Source organism: Acomys russatus, chromosome 10, assembly GCF_903995435.1.
Source record: "Acomys russatus chromosome 10, mAcoRus1.1, whole genome shotgun sequence".
NCBI lineage: Eukaryota > Metazoa > Chordata > Mammalia > Rodentia > Muridae > Acomys > Acomys russatus.
The window spans coordinates 60,689,399-60,711,461 of NC_067146.1; the positions used below are offsets into that span (position 1 = coordinate 60,689,399).

Sequence of the window (22,063 nt, forward strand, 5' to 3'; positions counted from 1 at the left end):
TGTGTGAAGACTTTCATGGGACATACATTTTGGGCTAGTCCCCAATTATAAGTGAGTATATACCACTTCTGGGTTAACTTACTCAGTATGACCCTTTCTAGTCCCATCCATTTGTCCACAAATTTCCGGATTTCTTGTTTTTAATAGCTGAGTAGTATTCCATAGTATAAATGTACCACAGTTTCCTTACCATTCTTCAACTGAGGGACATTTAGGCTATTTCCAGGGTCTGGCTGTTATGAATAAAGCTGCTATGAACATGGTTGAACATATGTATAAGGTGGTTATTTCATTAGGATGTACTAACATTTTAAGGAATCATTTAATTTTGTATAGAGTCCTTCAACATGATATATGTACTGGCAATCCACTGAAATCCTATTATGTCCTAAATGTCTCCTGATGGGATCCAGCACTCTGTGGCTCCAGAAGTTGAATTCTACAAGAGCATGTTAGAATATTTTGGAGTTGACAACACGGCCTTAGTTAGCATCACTTAAAAGCTCAGTGGGATATGGTTTAACTTTCTGCTTTATCATGTTCTGTGTGAAACGGTGCACTCAAATTTGGTGTAGCTTCCAGCCTTATGTTCTAGCTGGTGGCATTACATTGAGATATATACTCTACCAAGTCCCCTCTCTCCCTCTATGTTAAAGGCTATGAAGGAGACTGAATGCACACACACACACCCTACATGTAAAGTAAATGCCAGATTAGTAGGATATATATATATATATATAATGAGTCACAGCTGTTGACTCAGCAAAGGGACTGGTGTTGATACTGATAGAAATTCCTGCCAAGGTAGTTGAGTTGGGGGTATGCTTTGCTGTACTGAGAGGGCAGTGCAAGATGCATTGACAACAGCATAGTGTAAGTAAGAACCTTTGAGAAAACTAGGTGTTGGCTACATCTCAATGCCAGAACCCTTGTGGAAAAGTGAAAGGATATGTGAGTTTTAAAAAACTACAGGGATCCTACAATAAAAAAAAAAAAAACAAAAAAACAAAAAACAAAAAACAAACAAACAACAAAAAAACAGTGTTCCAAGCCTTCAACTAGTGCACATCACCAGGTAATGGCTCCTTTATTATTATCTCAGCAATGAATCTGCCCCAGGAAGGTAGGCCAGGCAATGCAATTAGATACTGTTTGAAGTGCAGTCATGTAGACACACTAATTGCTAGACTCCTCAGCTACTTATACCCTATATGGAAGAAAACTCATTTACGTTGTCAAGCATAGTCGTGATTTAAATTCATCTAAAGTTGTGCTTTTTTTTTTTCTGAGTTTCTCCTCTGGCTTCCTTCCCCTCCCTTCCCCTCTGCTTTCCCCCCTCTCTTCTCTTTTTCCCTCTTCTCATATCCTCTTCTTTGCCCTCCTCCCTTTTTCTTTCCAATGTGAAGTTCAATAGCTAAAGCAGGCTGGCATGCTAGGCCAATAGACTTATTTTGTAGCTTTATATTGCGTTCAAGATCATCATTTTCTCAAACAATGACAGGAGGAGCTGGATAGCTTAGGTCTACCCAGAAGTTTACACCAAAAGAAGTAACAGAAATGCAGAACTTAGGCCCTATTTTAAAAAGTCCATTTTAAATCTGAGTTTCTTCAAAACGTCTGTGATGCCTTGTGCATAGAGCTAAGTTCAAGGGGATGACCAAATCATGAATTGCCTCAAATACTCCTCAACTTGTAAGGAAACTGTGGCTGCGAGGAGTACTGTGGCAGATGCCCCTTCCTGGACCCCAGGCACTCTGGGCATCAAGCCCTGCTGCTAGTTTAGCTTGGCTCCCCACAAGCTGGCTGTGGGAGCGACACCATTGCCATCTGTTTCTTCTGAAAGCCCAGTGTGAGAATGACTGGCATATTGAATCTTCTAGATTAAGCAGTATCAGCAGTATTCTTTTGTTCTGCAAGCTCACATTCAGACTCTCTAGTGAGCTTGTATTGCCATCAATGAAGTATTATCTCATGTGTCACGGGAATTCTAAAATTCTTTCACTTCACATTTCTTACTGGTATAATGCATATTACCTGCTAGTCCAAAAACTCAGTTTCTATCTATGCTAAAGGTCACAATCAAGAGAAAATACATAATAGCAATCATACAATCATAATCAATTCTTCCATTATTTCACAGTTTTGTTTTGGGGAGAGGACATTAGATACCTTGAGACAGTGTCTTGTTAGAAAGCAGAGATAAGCCTTGATACTATGATCTTCCTGCCTCAGTTTTCCCAAATGAGATCAACAAAATGTACCACCATTTAGGTCTATGTTGGGCTGGAAAACTTGCATGCTATGTAAACATCTAACTGGGCTAGACATCCCGCCCAAACATACAATGTATGTTTGCTTCAGATTTCTTATCTGTGAAACATGACCAAATATTGAATGGGCTGAATGGGCTGAATGGGCTGAATGGGCATGTGGTGATGATGACATGTACAAATATATTAAGCACGTATGTCCAGGATACAAGAAAAATGTTTTGACTGTCATCACAATCTGACAACTACTTCACAGTGTTTAGTTTACTCAATTTCTTGTGGCCAACTAGTGATTTTCTCTCTCTCTCTCTCTCTCTCTCTCTCTCTCTCTCTCTCTCTCCCTTACACACACACACAGACACACACACACACACATACATATGCATACATGATTGATCCTTTTCACTTTTTTTACTCATTTAAGTATGTTAAAAAAAAAAAACTTAAGCGTACTGACCATCAGATGGCATGTCTTCAGAAGGCATGTTCAGAGATCACAGATTAGTTTCACGTTAAAAAACTCTTTTATACAGCTAAATGCTAGTTGGAAGTAAATCACAATCTGAAAAATTAACTTCATGATGAGCAAATGTTAAAAGAGTACAATAACTTGGAAAGTGATCACTTGGTTCAAACATAAAGTGAAATGCAAATGATCCACTCAATCGAGACAAACACGTATTTGAATGGCATTGCTTTAGCTTCTTATGGGTGGAATGACAGTGCTGCTGATCCCATTTTATTGGATTATTTTGAGGGTCGTATAAGACAGTTCATACAGTGGTTTATAGTCTTGTCTCATAAAAATACACAAATTCACTCAGAAAATGTGTTCATAAGAGCCCTTTTTGTAATGAGCAAAATGTAAAAACCTTCACAGAAGTTATATAAACTGGAATATCCACACTAAAATTATTTGAGTCAATCAATAAGTATAAATGTTGTTTTATTTTCTCAGTAGAGGGGATGAGATGAAAGCCATACATAACCTTTATGAATACATGACATAGGCTGGGCCCACAGTGTTTCTAACTATCCCTAGGCCTAGGCCTCGAAGCTTCTAGCCTCTGTAAAATCTAATCTTCTGTAACCCTGGACCTTGAAGATGCCAGCTTCCAGTCTCAGACTGCTAACTTGGGTTAGAATATTTTCAGCCTCCAAGACTTACTGCTGAATAAGCTCACCATTTCTAGCTTTTTCTGAATTCTGGCTGGATGGTTCATTTCAGCTTTTCTGACTCAAAACCCCTTTCCAAGTTGACTGATTCAAACTGGCTTCTCTCCTGACTAAATTACTCTGCTTAGAAAAAACTGCATCTGAACTCCACTGGACTCCACAAACTCAACTACACTCAACAAAGCTACATCAAACTGCACTGAATTATCGCCACAAACCCTCTGTATTTCTGTACTATACTCCCCTTCACTGTTCTGTACTGTCTATTGATCTCTCTCTCTCTCTCTCTCTCTCTCTCTCTCTCTCTCTCTCTCTCTCTCTCTCTCTCTCTCTCTCTCTCTCTCTCTCTCTCTCTCTCTCTCTCTCTCTCTCTCTCTTTCTCTAAGTAGCCTCTCTCTCATTAGAGTTTGGCTCATTCTATCTCTGTCGCATTCTGTCAAATCTTTTTCTGATTTGGCACTTTGTCTGTCAATTAGATGTCATTGTAGGGATTAAAGGGGTGTATGAAAGGAGTGTCTGTATTCTAGCCAGAGGGATTAAAGGCATGAATTCTAGCCAGAGTCGCCATGCTTCTGGATTGAAATTTCTCTACAAATAAGAATGATGTGTTTTCCACTCCATCACAGCAGAATCTCACACACAATGCTAAGGAAAAAAAAAAGCAGGCAAATGGATGAACTGCATACTTTTAATCATGCACAGCCTAAAAACAGGTCCAAGTGAATATATTGTTAAAATCAGTTTGCCTGAAGGGGTCATAAATGGATACACAAGATAGGTTCAGGTCCATCTCTGGTTGTTCATCATATGAACCTGCTGAGCATTAATTTACAACCCATGCTGTTCTATTTACACATATGTCATTTAGAAAATGCACAGCAGAAGTCTATTAACATAATATGTTTAAACTTTTCTAATATGGATATCTTTTGATAAAATTATTATCAAGTGTTCTTTTAAAAATGAGATTGTAATGGTTTTAGCTTTAAAACATTAATTTTATTTCTCCATATACTCTCTTTTTGGAAAAAAATGAATTATTTAAATATTTTTTAATAACTGTAATAGAAACTTGAAGAGTCATTTGATTACTAGATATCTTTCTACATATATTAGAAAAGTTATCTTCATTTGTTTCTTAACCTTCCCTGAGGCTTATTTCTAGAAAAGTGCTTATATATTTGAAGAAAGTACTACTCCTTTTCATTATTTGTCAAATAAAAACTCTTCCATACTTGGACATAATACAATAAAATGAAATCTATTTTATAAAGTAGGTTTAAGGAATAAGTGTTATTATCCTATTATAGAGTAAAATAACAGTCTGTAATAGTAGGGTCTATGTCTAAAATTTTGACAAAGAAAAATCCAAATTGAAAATGATATCCATTGTCATGTCATGTCTTGCCTGTAAAATATTGAATTTTTTAGACAAGGTCTAACTAAATTTTTCCAGGATAGTTTCACCTTCACTGTGTAAGCTTTTCTTAATCTCATGCTGTCCTCTTGCCTCAGTCTCCTCAGTACTGGTATTATAGTTATGAACCATCTTACCAAGGCATTGACATTTATAACGAAATTGAAAACACAAGACCCTTGATGAAAACATTCTTGCTTTCTGTAGGCAATACTTATTCTCTTTACCAATATTTTATCTTACAAAGTAACCAGCGACACACTGTTCCTATATAAAGATTTGATCTTGAAACATTACTCCAGCCCATAACTAAATCAAACCACATGACTGCTCTAGTCTCAAGGACACTTATAGGCACACCTAGATGACAGCTTTGTTTGGAAGCCACAGTAGATGGATTTACCCAGCTTCAAATAACTGCAATCCTTCATTAAAGTTTTGAAGCTCCTGAATGAGAGCTAGAGCACTAACTGCAGACATTTCATGTATTAACTGTCTACAGCTTCAAAGGAATGACACACAATTGCTCCAGGGACAGAAAAAAAAAAAAAAAAAAAAAAAAAAAAAAAAGCAGCAAACACAACTCTACCTCCTATGCTTTATTTTCCCCCATAGCAATTAAATGACAATGGTAAGAGAGCAATTTCTCTTCTAAAACTCATTTTTATATAAAAACATACTTTTAAACTAAAATTTCCTTTGAACACTATCTAACTTCCCACGCCAGCTTCTACTGCACTACAGTGGTGAAGCTGAAAGCCTTGCTGTTCTCCAAGAGTGGAGCATCACTCATGTGGCTCTCCAAGTCTTAGAGGCATGATGAACTTGGCTGGTTTTTGTCACAGTCCTCACCTTTCTAACCTTTTCTTCCTCCACTGATACGATCATCACAGTCCACCCAACACTTTCTAGCTGCATTTCCCTTTCAAGCCATCATGTGTTAAGGCATTTTTATGAATACTTCTCTTTAGTGTGATCATTACTATTTTTATTATTATCATATATTATAATACACAACTATTATTGTTGGTTTTGCTGTTGTTGAGACAGGGTCTTACTATGAAGCACTGGCTAAGGTGGAACTCTTTCAGATATACCTGCCTTTGTCTCCTGTTTACTAGGATTAAAGGCATGGCAAAAATGGTTTTGAACATCCCTTTTATTTATATAAATTTAATTCTTTAAGAATCTGAAATATTATGCCATTTTGGGATATCCAACTCAAGAAAGCTAAAAAGAATTATCTTAAGACCCCAATCCTATTAAAATGTAGAAACAGGAGAGGTATATAACACAGCAACTGGAACACACATTAGCAGCATCTAATGCATACCAGCCTGGCCCACCTAGAACACAGTGAACAAACAAGCAGAGCTGGCTTGGACACAGGCCACAAACCACATTAGCTGCCATCTCAAGAAAAATTGTGGGAGACCTGAGGTGAGTCTAGCGCCAGCCACAAACCACACTGTCCACCATACATACCAAGGAGGCTTGAGGGGCTTCCAGATTGAAGGTCTCTCAGCCTATTCCTCTCCTGCCTGACCCAACTGGGACACAGATGGAATACAGGAGAGCTGAGCTGAGCGCAGGCTCCTATACCCATTCTCCACCATTCTGAGGAGACCGCTCTGGAGGCCTAGCAAACAGCCTTTGGGTTGGAGCTCTCTTCACCTACTCCAGACCTGCCTGGCTCAAGTGGAACACAGACAGCAACCCCATAGGAGGAATCTCTAGGTCTGCAAACAACAGAGACATTTTCAATAAAATCACAGAAGAAAACTTCCCCAACCTAAAGAAATAAGTGCCGGTAAATATACAAGAAGCCTGCAAAATTCCAAATAGATTGGATCAAAAAATAAAAACCTCCTGCCACATAATAATCAAAACACTAAATGTACAGGACAAAGAAAGAATATTAAAAGCTGCAAGAGGAAAAGGCCAACTCAAATAAAAAGACAAACCTATCAGAATTATACCTGATAACTCAACAGAGACTATGAAAGTAAGAAGGGTCTGGACGGATGTCATGCAGACACTAAAAGATAACAGATGCCAACCCAGATTATTGTAGCCAGCAAAAACTTTCAATCATCATAGATGGAGAAAACAAGATATTCCATGACAAAACCAAGTTCAAACAGGACCTAACCACAAATCCAGCTCTACAGAAATTACTAGAAGGAAACTCCAACCCAAGGAGGCTAACTAAACCCCAAAAACCACAAGAAGTAAGTAGCTCCACTTCCACAAAACCAAAAGAAAGGAAACACATAAACATACATGCTCTACCACCATCATCAAAGACAACAACAACAACAATGACAACAAAACCAAAACCAACAAAACAAAGCAACAACAACAACAAACACAAAAAACAAAAATAGGAACTAACAAACATTGGTCATTAATATCGCTCTACATCAGTGGCCTCAACTCCCCAATAAAAGACACAGGTTAACAGAATGATGTGAAAACAGAATCCATCATTCTGATGCATACAAGAACAGACCTTAGCAATAAAGACAGATATTACCTTAGGGCTGGGAAAAAGCATTCCAGGCAAACGGACACAAAAAGCAAGCTGGAGTAGCCATCCTAGTATCTAATAAAATAGACTTTTGACCAAACTAATAAAAAACACGAGGAAGGACACTTTATACTCATTAAAAAGAAAAATACATCAGGAGGACACTTCCATCCTGAGATTCAGGAGCACCCACATTTGTAAATGAATCATTACTGAAGCTTAAATCACACATTAATAGTGAGAGACATCAACACCCCACTCTCACCAATAGATAGATCATTGAGACAAAAACTAAATGGAGAATAATGAAACTAATAATCGTCAAGCATCAAATAGAACTAATAGATATCTACAGAACATTTTACCAAAACACAAAATAAAATACCTTTTCTCAACCCCTCATGAAATCTTCTCCAAAATTGACCATATACCTGGTCACAAAGAAAATTTCAACAGATACAAGAAATAACCACTTGAATTTTACCAAGTCACCGTGGACTAAAGCCGGAACTCAACAACAACGGAAACAACAGAGAGCCTGCCAACTCACGGAAACTTTACAACTCCGTACTCAATGACCTCCAAGTCAGGGACAAAATAAAAAAGAAACTGAAGGCTTCTTAGAATTCAATGAAAATGAAGGCACAACACACCAGAATATGTGGGGCACAATGAAAGCAGTTCTAAGAGGAAAGTTCATAGCATTAGGTGCTTTGATAAAGAAATTGGAGAGATCCCCTACTAGCAAATTAACAGCTCACCTGAAAGCTTTAGAAAAAATAAAAAAAAAGAAAAAGAAGAAGAAGCATACACACCCAAGAAGAGTAGACAGCTGGAAATAATCAAACTCAGGGCTGAAATTAATAAATTGCAAACAAAGAGAACAATTCAAAGAATCAATTAAACCAAGACCTGGTTCTTTGAGAAAATCAACAAATATACAAACCCTTAGCAAATCAAACAAAAAGGAAGAGGGAACATACTCAGATCAACAAAATTAGAAATGAAAAGGGAGACAGAATGGCAGACAACAAGGAAATCCAAAGAATTAATGGAGTACAGTGAGTCAACATTGGTAATGTTCTCAGTTACCGTCTGGGGCTAGGGAGCCATGTGACCAGGGGAGCCAGCCCAGAGCAAGAGTGAGGTCAAAGCATGTCCAAACCCCAAAAATCTCATTTTTGAGCCTGGCAGGAGTAGGATTGCTCCCCCCTGACCTGGGCCTACATGTCTCTACCCTTATAACATGCCAGCTACCTCTTCCACCCTTGAGGGTGTCAAGTAGCTGGCAGCCAGGTTATAGATTACTTCCTCTCTCCTTATGAGGTCATGTTCAGCAAGCACCAGGAATTTCTCTTCATGCAAATAAGGCATTCCCAGTACCTTGGTGCACAGTGAACCTTGATACCCCAAGGGAGAAGTGGACATTAGGAGACAACAGGACATTTAATATGGCCATTTATAACTAGCCAAAGTATCTATTTTTGAATACTTAAGTTTTTATTTTTATATTCATGCATGTTTGCCTGCATTTGCATGTGAGCATCATATGCATGCTTTTTGTCCAAGGAGCCAAAAAAGCGTGTCAAGATTTTCTGGAACTGAAATTAAGGACCACTGTGGGTGATGAAAACTGAACCTGGGTTCTCTATAAAAACAGCAAGTGCTATTAATCATAGAATTATCTCTGGCAGCAAGAACAAATGTCTTTTGAAAAATAAAAATCATAAAACCTATATAGCATATTCCTGTCTGTCTTTAAGAAGGTGCTTGAAGATATTGCACAAAGGGAAGAGAGACTCAAGGAAATGGTAATGCATGGGATGCGGAACTGCACATCGGAAATGAGCAATGAGAACAAAGGAGGGAAAGAACTTTTGGAAGGAAACTTCGAGTCAGGAATTTGGAGAGGTTCAAGAAAGGAGAAAGCTGTAGAATTTAAGTAGGCAACAAACATAAAAGAAAATTAATAATGGAAACAAAAAGCCCAAAGCTGAGAAAGCTAAAAAACTATATCTTAATCCTCTGTTGTGATATTTAAAATTATAATGATAAAGTAGCAAGCATGTTTGTTCACTTTTATCTTGTAGCATGCACGTTAGCCAAGACATAAAAGATATATTTACAGTTGCAAAGTAGAGACATGTGTTTCTACCAGTCTATATGAGGAAGGGGCTGCACATGTTTGAGTAGGAGTGACGATGGAGAGTCAAGCACCTCATGGATCTTGCACTGTATAGAAAAGATAGCTTAGTAATAATTGGACACAGAAATATATTGCAACTCCAGTCACAGGCAGTTCAGATGTTGGTGAAGTAAATTAACTAGATTTTATTTATCATATCATAAAGAAAATAATGAAACAAAATAATAAACTGGCCAAAAAGGAAATAAAGCTACAAATACAGCTAGTAATAAGGTATTATATAATCACTAAAGTTATGTGATATTTCAATGGAATAATAGCATAATATTCAATGGAATAATAGCATAAAAGTGATTAAGAAAAATAAGTATAAGGGAATGCAAGTATTGTAAGCATATGAATGTATCTATTTAAGGGGCTGAAGTTTCGTGGTGTGTGTGTGTGTGTGTGTGTGTGTGTGTGTATGTGTGTGTGTGTGTGTGTGTGTGTGTGTGTGTGTGTGTGTGTTAGTGCTGAAATGCCAAGAGAGACACATTATTTGTCTCAAGAGAAGAAAATTGTTTCTGAGTATCAGTGGCTGGTGATTTTTTTTTAGAGACTTAATATGTTGAAGGATATGCATCCATATATTCTAAAAGTAAATAAATCTTAAAAACTAGACATGCTATTCTTTCTGACAGGGATGATGGAAAATGAGAAATGTAGTAGGTAAGAAACTTTGTTTTCCAACATGCATACCCTCAGAAAAACGATATCCGTTACCTCTGTCTGTTTCACACACATACTTGCACAGTTGATCTGTCATTTGCTCCTCATTGCCAGTCTAATGAATCGATATTCATCTTTCAGTATGCTTGTGGAGATTCTGGAATTGATGTCTACACTCGCCCATTGCAAAGTTACTTGACTACAGGATGTGTTAGTGTAGAAAATAATGGATCTGTGTGGAAAGCAACAGAGAATTCTCATAGGAAAAATGATGGGCGTAGATGGTGTGTGTTTATGAACAAAAGAGAAAGCTGTAGTTGATTGCAGAAACTTTAGTACACTGTCAAAGACAGGGAAAAAGTAAGACTAAAACTCAAAATATGTGTGGTTTTGAAACTGTCAGCAATATGACAGAGTCAAACTCCTTTAACTAAGTTTGAACAGACTTCACCTACCTAACAGCAATGCTAGGATACTGGTCCTCTATAGCTTCACTACTAAGGGTCAGAAATTCTGGGCCATAAGCAAGTCAGTGTTCTTTTTTCATTCATCCTTTCTACATCACCTTAGTTGCTAGTTGCTGCCTCAAGGATATATAAAATATTACAGCTTGCTGTGTTTTAACAATGAAACAATTTGTTTCTGCTATTTATCACATGGTTTAAACATATTCACAATTTTGCTCACCAAACTTTTCATGTGAATATGCAAAAACATCAATTCATTTTTCCCTGACTCTTCACAGCTCTGCTCTACCCCCCACAGTTTTTCGTTGGTACATGGGGCTCCTGCTGCTTAGAATGTCCTTCTGTCCTTTTTCTGATGGCATGTCCTGTAATAAGCAACCCAAAGACTATCTCCTTCAGTACTCTTCTCAGGACAAGCTCTATCAACACTTCTACAATTACCTTCCAGCTCGGCAAAAACACTGAGAGTGGCTCTCACTCCCCAAGGCGGCAATGAGAAAATGGCGGGGTCTGCCATGATTGTATCTTCTTTAATGTGGCAATTCCCTGTTCTTCCCATACAAGTGGCAGACTGTTTGGCATCAGTCTTAAACCTACCTCTTTCTGGTTGTGACATACTGATGTTACAAGGCTGTGTCTTATGTCATAATTGAGTTATGTCCATTAATGATATCTATTATGGGGTAAAGAGTGTCAAGGAAAGATGAAGTCATTAGGATGAACCATAATCCAAAGTGCCTGCTGCCCTTCACAGACTGAAGTTAGGACACAGGCAGAGGGGCAATGATGAAAACACAAACATTTTCATCCAAGACAGAAGGCTGGGCAACACTGCAAAGAGCTCTCAGAATGAAGGCAGTCTGCCAGTACATTGGTTTGGTACATGTGGACTGCAGCAAGTGAGGTAGCACATTAACAGTGTAGAAGGGAATCAGTTTGGTTAGTGAACCTCTAGCAAACCAACACTGCACTATAATCTCCTGGGGTCCAGATTAAAATGCTCACATTTTCTTTATTTATTTTGTATTTAATATTTTTACATATACATTTATTTTATTACACATATATACAATAAACTACCTACAGCAAGAAAAACCATGAAACAATTAGGAATGTAACACTGTGTTACATTCATACTGTTTTGGTTATTTGTATTTGGCAGCCTTGAAGAAAACATCTTTCCTATCTTGGTGCATCTAAAATTCTGAATGTAAATCAATACCTATCCTATGTCATAGGCAGCAAACTGTCTCTGTCATCTTCTCATTTGGAAAGTGGTTAACCTGCATTCCATGTATACTCAGGTAACTAATTATATTCCTTCTCAAGCCTCTGATGGGGTTGAAGACCAAATAGTTTAATTTTACAATTGTTTGGGGGTTAAGATGTTTTTAGGTCTAGACAGATGTTTTAGGTTGATAATGCTCACATTTTCTTATTCTGCAATTCCAAGCTATTGGACTTTTGATAAGCTGCCAGTAAGTGACTCTCACTCAGTTGGCCTTACGTCCCATGAGGACCAGAAGGAGATCACTTGTTCTCCTTGTCTCCCTGTCTGTGGACTATGTGTAGCAGCACACATCCTGAGACTGCTACCCTTTTTCAGTTCATTATTAGCATGGGCTTCTCTTAATATATGCCCAACTGAAATCAAGCCCTGTGTCTTTATTCATCTTCACATCATTTTCTACTTAGGAGGCTTGTTTAAGTATTTGTTCTATGCCAGGCTACTATGTAATAAAAAAGAAAAAAAATCTAGACATTGTTAACATTTCCTGGTTTTCAGGCCTCTCCAAGGTTAGCTTTTGGAGGCTTCCTATGATATAATGTTATTAATTTGTATTATACTATAAATATATCAAAATCAACATTTTCATTTCACTGATGACCAAATGGAGTCTCAAAATATTAAATAATAGTCATGTAAAATGTGATCAGAATGTAGCTCAGATAACTTTATCTTCTGTTCTATGATTTCTTCTTATGAATTCATATCCACATTATGAAGTTCAAATTAAAGATGCCTTATTAATAAAATCTCCCATCACCCCAGACAGAAACACTAGACATATTTCAACATTTATTTACTATTGCAGTATATAATTTATTCTTCTATACACTCACTGTCAATTTTCTAGAAGACTTTGTACTTTTTAAATGCTACAGTTTACATATAAAGCATACTTTGATTGACAGCTGATTTCTTAAATACATTTCCATAAATGCAATGTTTAGAATGGAAATGAACAGGCCAGGCCATGTGGGCTCTACCTTGGATTAATCCTGTGAAGCCCCTTCTTTGGTGGCATTATTGCAAAATGGAAAAAAACTTTTCAAGCTGTAAGCCTAATTGGAGGAAATATTTGATGTTACCTTTTAATACAGGTTTTGTTATGCAACTTTAAAGGCCACAGGGGGCCATTTTCTAGGACACTGTATTTGATCCCAAGCTTGTGTCCTGACCTTCCTCCTTACTGAGCATCATGAGATGGGCAGATTTACTCGGCCACCCACTCCCAAGCATGATGCTCAGCCTCCCCTTATGCCTGGAGCTCATAGACTGAGAAGCTAGAACCAGGAGACAAAACACACCTCTTTGGATCCAAAGTTTCTTTCTGATATATTTTGTCACAGATGGGAAAGGTGGATAACAGGTCTATAAAATTGGCTATGCTTTTCTGCTACAGAAAAATATAGTGCTTTACCATGAATTTGTCATTTCCTAGACTCAAAATGAAAATTCTCTCTTGTCCTTAAATTCACATGGCAAAATCTATACTAAAATTCAACTGGTATTAACTGTCCAGTACTTAATGATTTGTATTCTATTTCAAAACCCTAGTATCAAGGGACACCTTCTAAGTTAGAACTTACACAGAATTTAAGGAGTTGATGGAGAAGTAGAAAACTGGTGGGAAGAAATTCAATTAAAACCCACAAAGCTAAAAACTATGTAAAAGTTTGTAATGAAATAAGCAGTGCTACTATTAAATGAAATTAAACACAACTAAGTAGAAAAGGCAAGGATTTTTTTGGAAGGCAATAGCAAACATGTTAAGGTACAGAAAGGCTATCTGTATCACTGCAGTCTCACTGATCATTTTACTAAGTTTCATGTCACATAGCCATGTATACAGATATAACTAACAGTTTATAGCTATGGCGTCACACCATGCTGAGTGGCCACCCTTTGCAGAGTTTCCAATACTCTTAATTGCTTGTCTCAGGGCTGTAGAGTAAAGCTGTGGTATGTTTTGTGGAATCGCTTTGCTTTGGCAATCAGAGTCTGATTCTAGTAAATCTTTTCTCGGAAACAAAATTTTAACTTGCAAAAAAAAAAGAAAAAAAAATTTTAACTTGCAGCAACAACATCAACAGCACAAAAGAATTAGCTGCACACTTGCAAATCCCTTCTGGAACTTGCTAGATTCATTCAGGTCCACAGCACTTTGAAAACTCAGCAGGTTTCTGAAACTTGTCCTGGCCATGTGCCTAAATATATACAAGGACAGACATTCCTAGCAATTAGCTGGGCAATACGGGGTAAATGAGATGAGCAAGCAGTTCACTCTGCCTCCTCCATTAGTACTAATGAGAGCCATACAGTTAATCCTCTCTCCCTTTTTTTTTTAGTTTTCATATCCACTGTGGAGTCCACTCCTAAGTATTTGCTTTCTGTACCATGCCCCACCCAGGACAACACTTACTTACCTCGCTTATGAAGGATTTGGCTGTGGCAGGGTTCATAATAAGGACGGCTCTCCTAAGAGTGTCTCGATAGCGATTCAACTCCTCAATCCTCATGGTGTCGAAGAGGGTGGTGATCATCTTATTGATGTTGTTTTCCACCTTCTGAAGAGCAACATCCATCCCCTGCTGCGATACTTTGTCCAAAAACTCCTGTATCCCACGAATATCTAGGAACATCACAGCAAAAGAGAAAACCGTCTTTTCACTTCTGAGCAGTTTATTGTTCAACAAAGCATGAATTACCATATTTATTTATGATTTAGCTTAATTAACGTCCTTCCAAGTAAAAACATCAGAACTATTCCAAAGGGATTTATTTCTATCTACTTATCATGCTAAAATAATTGAATAGTGTGAGAAGTTGGTACAAACGATAAAGAAGGCTGGAAATAGGTTCATTTAGAAAAAAAAAAAAACAGGGGTACTTTCTTCAGCATTAACAAAGAACAAACTGAAATGATTTAAACTATTTCCTTCTGTTAACAACATTGGTTCTGGGTCTCAGAGTTTTCATGTCAGAAATGAGTTCTCATCATTCATTTTCAGCCTATCTTGTAACTGATTTTAAAGTTACCTCTTGAAACAGGGAAATGTTACAGTGGCATTGGAGGCCCAATAAGGGAAAGTTATTACATCTCGATGAAGTGAGTGAAAACTACCTCTAGCCTGGGTACAGACCAAATATTCCAAGCTGTACAAAAGATAATTCTGCTGGGTCACTGTTCGGAAAGGTTCACCTAATGCCATGAGGAACATGAGTGGAATAAGTATCATCTTAATGAGATAATGCAGTTTCCTTTCCACACCCTGTGCATGGTACAGTCACTACAGGGCTGCCAGGACTCTGTCCCTTCCTTCCAAAATGTTCAGGTTTAGAGGTATAACACCATTTTCTTTTGGATGCCAGACAGAGCTTAAGCAAATTTTTACCGGTACTTTGGGCTTTTGTTTCCTCCCTCCGTTTTGCCATGTAGCTGTTTGCAGAACCTCCATGCATAACACAAAGGCAACGCTTTCTCTGTTTCTCCTTTTCATAGGCCCCTCAGTGCAGACACTGAGAAATTCAGCCTTCCCACCCAATAGCTTTTTGCTTAGACTCAAATAAAATTTTCTTTGTGCTTCAAAAATAAGCAAAACATGTCCCACTATTTTCCTCTCCACTTTCTTATGTCACAGAAGTCATTCATTTTGTTTATTATAATCTATAATAACAAAATGTCTTACTATCACTACCAGGAAGAAATTTTGTTAGCTCAATTAGAAGAAGAGAAATACTTAAATATGTAACATTTAAGGAGTGAAATAATGTCATTCATGACAGATGAATTTGAAAAACATTTCTCTAAAGAGTTCACAGTCACGAAATTGACATTCATAACATATGTAGAATGTTTTGAGATGTTTCTTTCCAAGGGTCTCAAGAAACTCAATGTTTACATGAAAATACATTATCACATATTTAAATCTGAATACTCATTAGGAGATAACTTTTTTTCTTAGGACTATGGAGCAATATGGTTGCTCTGACAAAGGATAACATCCAAAGACAAAGGTCTATGTGATCTAACTGGAATGCAAACATGCTCTGGATATCAGTATAATCTTGGCTGGAATACAGACATGCCCTTAGTACACATCTTTAATCCCAAACAATGAAGGCGGTTAGTTGATAGAAGGAAGCAGCCATATTTGAAAGTGACATCTAATTGAAGGCAGGCAAAGTGATGAATCAGAGAAAGATTTGACAGAATGAATCAGAGATAGACTAAACATAACTCTCTCAAGAAGAGGACAGAAAGTAGAGGCTACTTAAGAGCTGCACAGGGGAGGTTTTTGTTTTTGTTTTTTGTTTTTTGAACTAAAAGTTTTACCAGGACAGTTTTACAGAGACAGGTTGCAGAGAGAACATGCTAGACACAGGTGAAGTCAAAATTCACCAGAGAATAAGAATGAGTCAGAAGATTAAAACATATTGCCAGAATTAATTTGAGGCCAGGCAGAACAATTCAGTCAGAGTCCAAGAGAATCCAGTTTGAATCAGTCAGCTTTCAGAAGAGTTTTGAGCCAGATTATCTGAGTTGAACCAGCCACCCGGAGTCCAGAAAGAGCTAGAAAGGGTGAGTTTATTCAGCACTACTCCTCTGAGAGGACAATCACATCTGGTGAATAAAAGATATTTTTATAATAAAGAAAGAAAAGTATATTTCATCATTTTTGAAACAAGGTTTTGAATGTGTGGTGGACTTCAAAGTATTTATACATTAAATTCAAATATGAAAAGTTACAAAAAGTTGTAAAATAAAAAGTTCTGAGTATATTTCATATTTATATAAGGGAAATAAAATATAATATCAAAATAATTATTAAATATAAAATTAAATTAAATTAAATGTAAAAGCTAAATATGAACAAATGCCTGAAAATGTTATAATTTCTATTCTCCTCCCACATTGTATGCTTACAAAAGGGGTCTAAACTAGCCTGTATGACTTAAAAGTCTACCAAGCCAATGAAATTTCAGTATATATAATATATTTTGCTAGTTCACAAATTATATTTTTCATTTTGAGCCCATGGTATCAATTTTTTATGAAGCTAAAATAATTAGTTAAGAAGCAGAAATGTAGGACTTAACACCAATGGACTTTATAGCAAACTTTCTAATTGTGTGTGATTGCATGCATGCAAAGTTTGTTTCTCAAGTGGAACAATTATTTGAAAATAGTAACTAAGCCCATAGGACAAGAACTAAATGCCTTCAAACATAGAACTTTGTATTTATGCATAATAAAATTTTTATTTTCAAAGTAACAAAGTAATTGTTAAAATCTGTGCTCTTGTTATCATTTTTTAAACTTCAGGGATTTAAAACTTCAGTATTAAGTTAATCTCTGTGAAAGATCTGTCTATATATATTCCACCTTCCAGTATGTATTCCTAACTATATTATAAACCCGAGCTGTCAGCACTGACTCAAGTTAAAAGAGTAAAAGGCTCAGTGGGCACAGCAGAGCAAGAGATACAAGAGCCAGAATGAAGGCTAAATAGCTATTTCTAAAAGTATCTAATAGTACAACACTGACAGGTAGATGGAACAGGCTTAAATCTAAGGGGGCATGACAGACACAGGTTTGTAAGTGATACCAGGGTTATAGGTAAACAAAGCAGGTGTTCTCAAAACTTTAACGTCAACCACAGTCACTAGAAAGAATTAAAAATCAAAAGCCTAGGGCAATCTCAGAATGCAGAGCACAATTTTTATTTTGAATTGTGAGGTTTTATTTTATTTTATTTTTATTTGAATTCAAGGTTCACATAAACACAAAACAAAAAGTACGTTGAAAAAGATCTCAGATCTTCCAGCAGGCTCATACTCTGAAATCTGATTCTAAAAGTGAAATATTGAGGCAACTTCCCTCTTTCACTTGAAAAAAGCATTTGTTTAAGGAAATATTCCGTGAGATAGTGGATCTAGGATTGTACAGTAAGAACATAACAGTTAAGACACACTCTACAATGAGGCAGCTAGCAAACAAAAGACGTAAAATATGTGTAGAAGGAACCAACACAGCCAACCTCAGCATTGAAAGAGGCCAGGATTAGCCAGAACACACAGTTGAGTTTTCTTTGCAATACTGGACCTTGTACTTCCCCAAAGGCTGAGGAGGCAGTGCTTAAGCGAAGAGATGAAGAGCATAGCTTGGGAGGGCAGAAGGGTACCTTCAGAGAAAGAAGATAGTCTTTGGGGGGCCCACAGGCCTCCAGGGTAGATGCCACCTGAGGCTGAGAGCTCAGGCAGATCTCCCTGGAGGCAAGATTCACATGTTACAGACAGAGGCTTAGATTTTATTTCCAGTAAAACGTCAACGTATTGAAAATCTTAATTAGAGGGTGGACTTAGGTAGGAGTTAGGCTCTCTATGGAGAAGACAAAGCAGATTTTCTTGGGTGGGACTTTGTGGGCGCTATGATGCAAATGGAGATTTAAGTGATTTATCACATATTCTTAAAAATGTGTATGGCTAATTTTTTGAGTTTTACTTTTAGTCACAAGAGAAGCAGCATCGAGAGTGTTGCTTAGTTAGCAGCATCCACAGTGCTGCTTAGTTCAGTGACAGAATTTTGGTTGTAATTCCATAGTTATGGACTTGCAGATACAGACCCATAAAATTGTGTGACATTTTTTCCCATTCTGTAAATGAAGAAATGTGTTGTATAAAAGCCTTCAAGGATCAAATTATCGTGTGTGTGTGTGTGTGTGTGTGTGTGTGTGTGTGTGAGAGAGAGAGAGAGAGAGAGAGAGAGAGAGAGAGAGAGAGAGAGAGAGAGAGAGAGAGAGAGAGAGAGAGAGAGACAGGGAGGGTGGGAGGGGCGGTAGGGGGAGGGAAAAAAATGAATGAATATTTGACTGACAAAAGACTATGGCTCCATTCTCCATTAGGCCACATTGCCTCACATTTACTGATGGCTAGCAACCTAAAACAGCATTCCACCCAAGGTAGAGCTCAGTTCTAGAGAAATCAAGCAGTAAGTGTTTTCCTCACTTGAGAAGACATGGCTGATCATGAGCAGCAAGTGGTATGTATGAGAAGAGAAGAGTCCCAATCATGTTATTAGCACCTGTGTAGAAAAGATTCATTAAAAGAAAGAGTAGGCCTTTTGGTTTGTTAATTAAACATGAACATAATCAACCACCTCAATTATTCAGCTACATTATCTTCATTCTGATTTCGTTACTTAGTAATTGAGCTCAGTTCCAAAAGGTACAGAAATAAAAGCGCATGGTTTTTTGACCTCAAGGAGCTGACAGACTGATTGCACCTGTCAGTTGGGGCTATTTATTAATAACAGAATGTTTCCTAGATGCTATTAGCTCTACTTACCAGATAAATACATAACAACAAGTGCTAGACAGTCATCAACTGAGTTATTAAACATTGGATTATGGGCAAAGGCAATTTCCCCTAGGCACTACAAAGGGATTGTGGGAGGCAGAAGAGTGATATCTTTTCGCTATTGCCCACTTCCTAAGCCTTATAATCTGTAGATATGTTACACTGCATCCCAAAGATGCATCAAGCCTGAAGGTGCAACTGAGGAGGGGACCCCAGTGAAATCAAAATAGAAAAACAAACTCCATAACTTGAGTGAGTCAAGTATCATCATGAGGACCTAAAATTAGCAGAAGCAGCTAAGAGAAAGAGACAAAGATGGATGGGGAAGGGCAGTGTGAATAAATGATCTGAGGAAGAAGTGAAGAGAGGTGGGGGGTCGCTGCAAGCCACACAAAGAAAGGCAGTGGAATATCCCCGAGAACTACCATAATCGAGCATGCCTTGCCCATACCTTGGATTTACCCTGCGAAGGTCTAATGCTAGACTTCTGACTCATAAAACTCATTGTAATTTGTTTTGACCATTCAAATTTGTGAGATCCTCTTGTGCCAGGAATAGAAGTCAACACAAAATTATGTTTAACTCTTTATGTCAGCATGGTTCAAATCAATGTCCATTGAACTTAATTTCAGAAATACCCGAAGAAGCTTTTGGGATTTTGTAGCCTCAGTCCACTTCTGTGGACTCTGAAACTCTCTTGACAAGAGTGAGCCCATAATGGTCCTTGAGAGGAAAGTCTATAAAATTCTTCTTCAGTTTGTGTAGCAGACTACAATCTTTTTTGTTGTTGTTGTTTTTTGTTTTTTGTTTTTGTTTTTCAAGACGGTTTCTCTGCGTAGCCTTGGCCATCCTGGACTCATTTTGTAGACCAGGCTGGCCTCGAACTCACAGCGATCCGCCTGCCTTTGCCTCCCAAATGTTGGGATTAAAGGCGTGTGCCACCACACCCGGCAGACTACAGACAATCTTAAAGAGGAAGATTCTTTCTTTTCCTAGTAAGTAGCCTACATGTTCTGCAGAATTTTCTGTTTCCTTTAGTGAGGCAGCGCTATTCGGACTAGAATGACTGCTTTTGGTGCCTCTTTCCTCACATTCATGGAGTCCAAACCTATAGTTTTAATTTTTAGGTGTAAAAAGGCCTTCTAAATCACTTTTAGTCAATGTTGCTGTTTTTCTTTGAGGAAACAATTTCTTTTCTTTTTTTTTTTAATTTTTATTAATTTATTCTTGTTACATCTCAATGGTTATTCCATCCCTTGTATCCTCCCATTCTTCCCTCCCTCCCATTTTCCCCTTTTCCCCCTCCCCTATGACTGTTCCTAAGGAGGATTTCCTCCCTCTGTATATGCTCATAGGGTATCAAGTCTCTTCTTGGTAACCTGCTATCCTTCCTCTGAGTGCCACCAGGTCTCCCCCTCCAGGGAACATGGTCAAATGTGAGGCACCAGAGTACATGTGAAAGTCATACCCCACTCTCCACTCAACTGTGGAGGATGTTCTGACCATTGGCTAGATCTGGGTAGGGGTTTAAACTTTACCGCCTGTATTGTCCTTGGCTGGTGCCTTAGTTTGAGTAGGACTCCTGGGCCCAAATCTGCCTATCATAACGTTCTATTTGTAGGTTTCTAGGACCCTCTAGATCTTTCTCCCATGCTTCACATTTAGAGTCCCAATAGGATGTCCTCCCTTCTGTCCCAGTTTCCTGGTAAGTGAAGGCTTTCGTGGGACATGCCCCTTGGGCTAGTATGCAGATATAAGTGAGTATATACCATTTGAGTCTTTCTGCTTCTGAGTTAACTCACTCATTATGATCATTTCTAGCTCAATCCATTTGTCCACAAATTTTGGGAATTCCTTGTTTTTAATAGCTGAGTAGTATTCCATAGTGTATATGTACCACAGTTTCTTTATCCATTATTCTTCTACTGAGGGACACTTAGGCTGTTTCCATGATCTGGCTATTATGAATAAGGCTACTATGAACATGGTTGAGCAAATTTTCCTGTTGTGTGCTGGAGCATCTTCTGGGTATATTCCAAGGAGTGGAATAGCTGGGTCTTGAGGAAGCCCTATTCCCAGTTTTTTGAGATAGCACCAGATAGCTTTCCAAGGTCCCTGTACTAGTTTGCATTCCCACCAGCAATGAAGGAGTGTTCCTCTTTCTCCACATCCTCACCAGCATGTGGTATCGCTTGAATTTTTGATCCTAGCCATTCTGATGGGTGTAAGATGGACTCTCAGAGTTGTTTTGATTTGCATTTTCCTGATGACTAAGGAGGTTGAGCATTTCTTTAAGTGTTTCTCAGCCATTTGATATTCCTCTGTTGAGAATTCTGTCTTTAGTTCCAAGCCCCATTTCTCAATTGGGTTATTTGGTTTGGTGGTGTTTAACTTCTTGAGTTCTTTATATATTTTGGATATTAGACCTTTGTCAGATGTAGGGTTGGTAAAGATCTTTTCCCAGTCTGTAGGCTGTCGCTTTGTTCTCTTGACAGTATCTCCTGCCTTACAGAAGCTTCTCAGCCTCATGAGGTCCCATTTATTAATTGTTGACATTAAGGCCTGGGAGGAAACAATTTTTTATGAAGGGGAACACACTGCATTTGAGGTCAGAAAACCAGGCTTGAGTCAGTTAGATGCTTCTACACAGCTCTGTTTATGTGGAATCACTTTCATGCTTGATGTCTCTTGTTTTTATTTTGTCT

The 22,063-nt window shown here is 37.9% G+C and overlaps 1 protein-coding gene across 2 annotated transcripts in view; it reads right to left on the reverse strand.

Moving 5' to 3' along the window:
• The window catches only part of Grid2 (glutamate ionotropic receptor delta type subunit 2), a 1,403,143-nt gene that overhangs the window by 729,258 nt on the left and 651,822 nt on the right, over positions 1–22,063 (reverse strand). For both annotated transcript variants that reach the window (XM_051152254.1, XM_051152253.1), the window contains exon 4: positions 14,426–14,631. In XM_051152254.1, the coding sequence (XP_051008211.1) occupies positions 14,426–14,631 (206 nt within the window). The remainder of the gene's footprint in view (positions 1–14,425; positions 14,632–22,063) is intronic.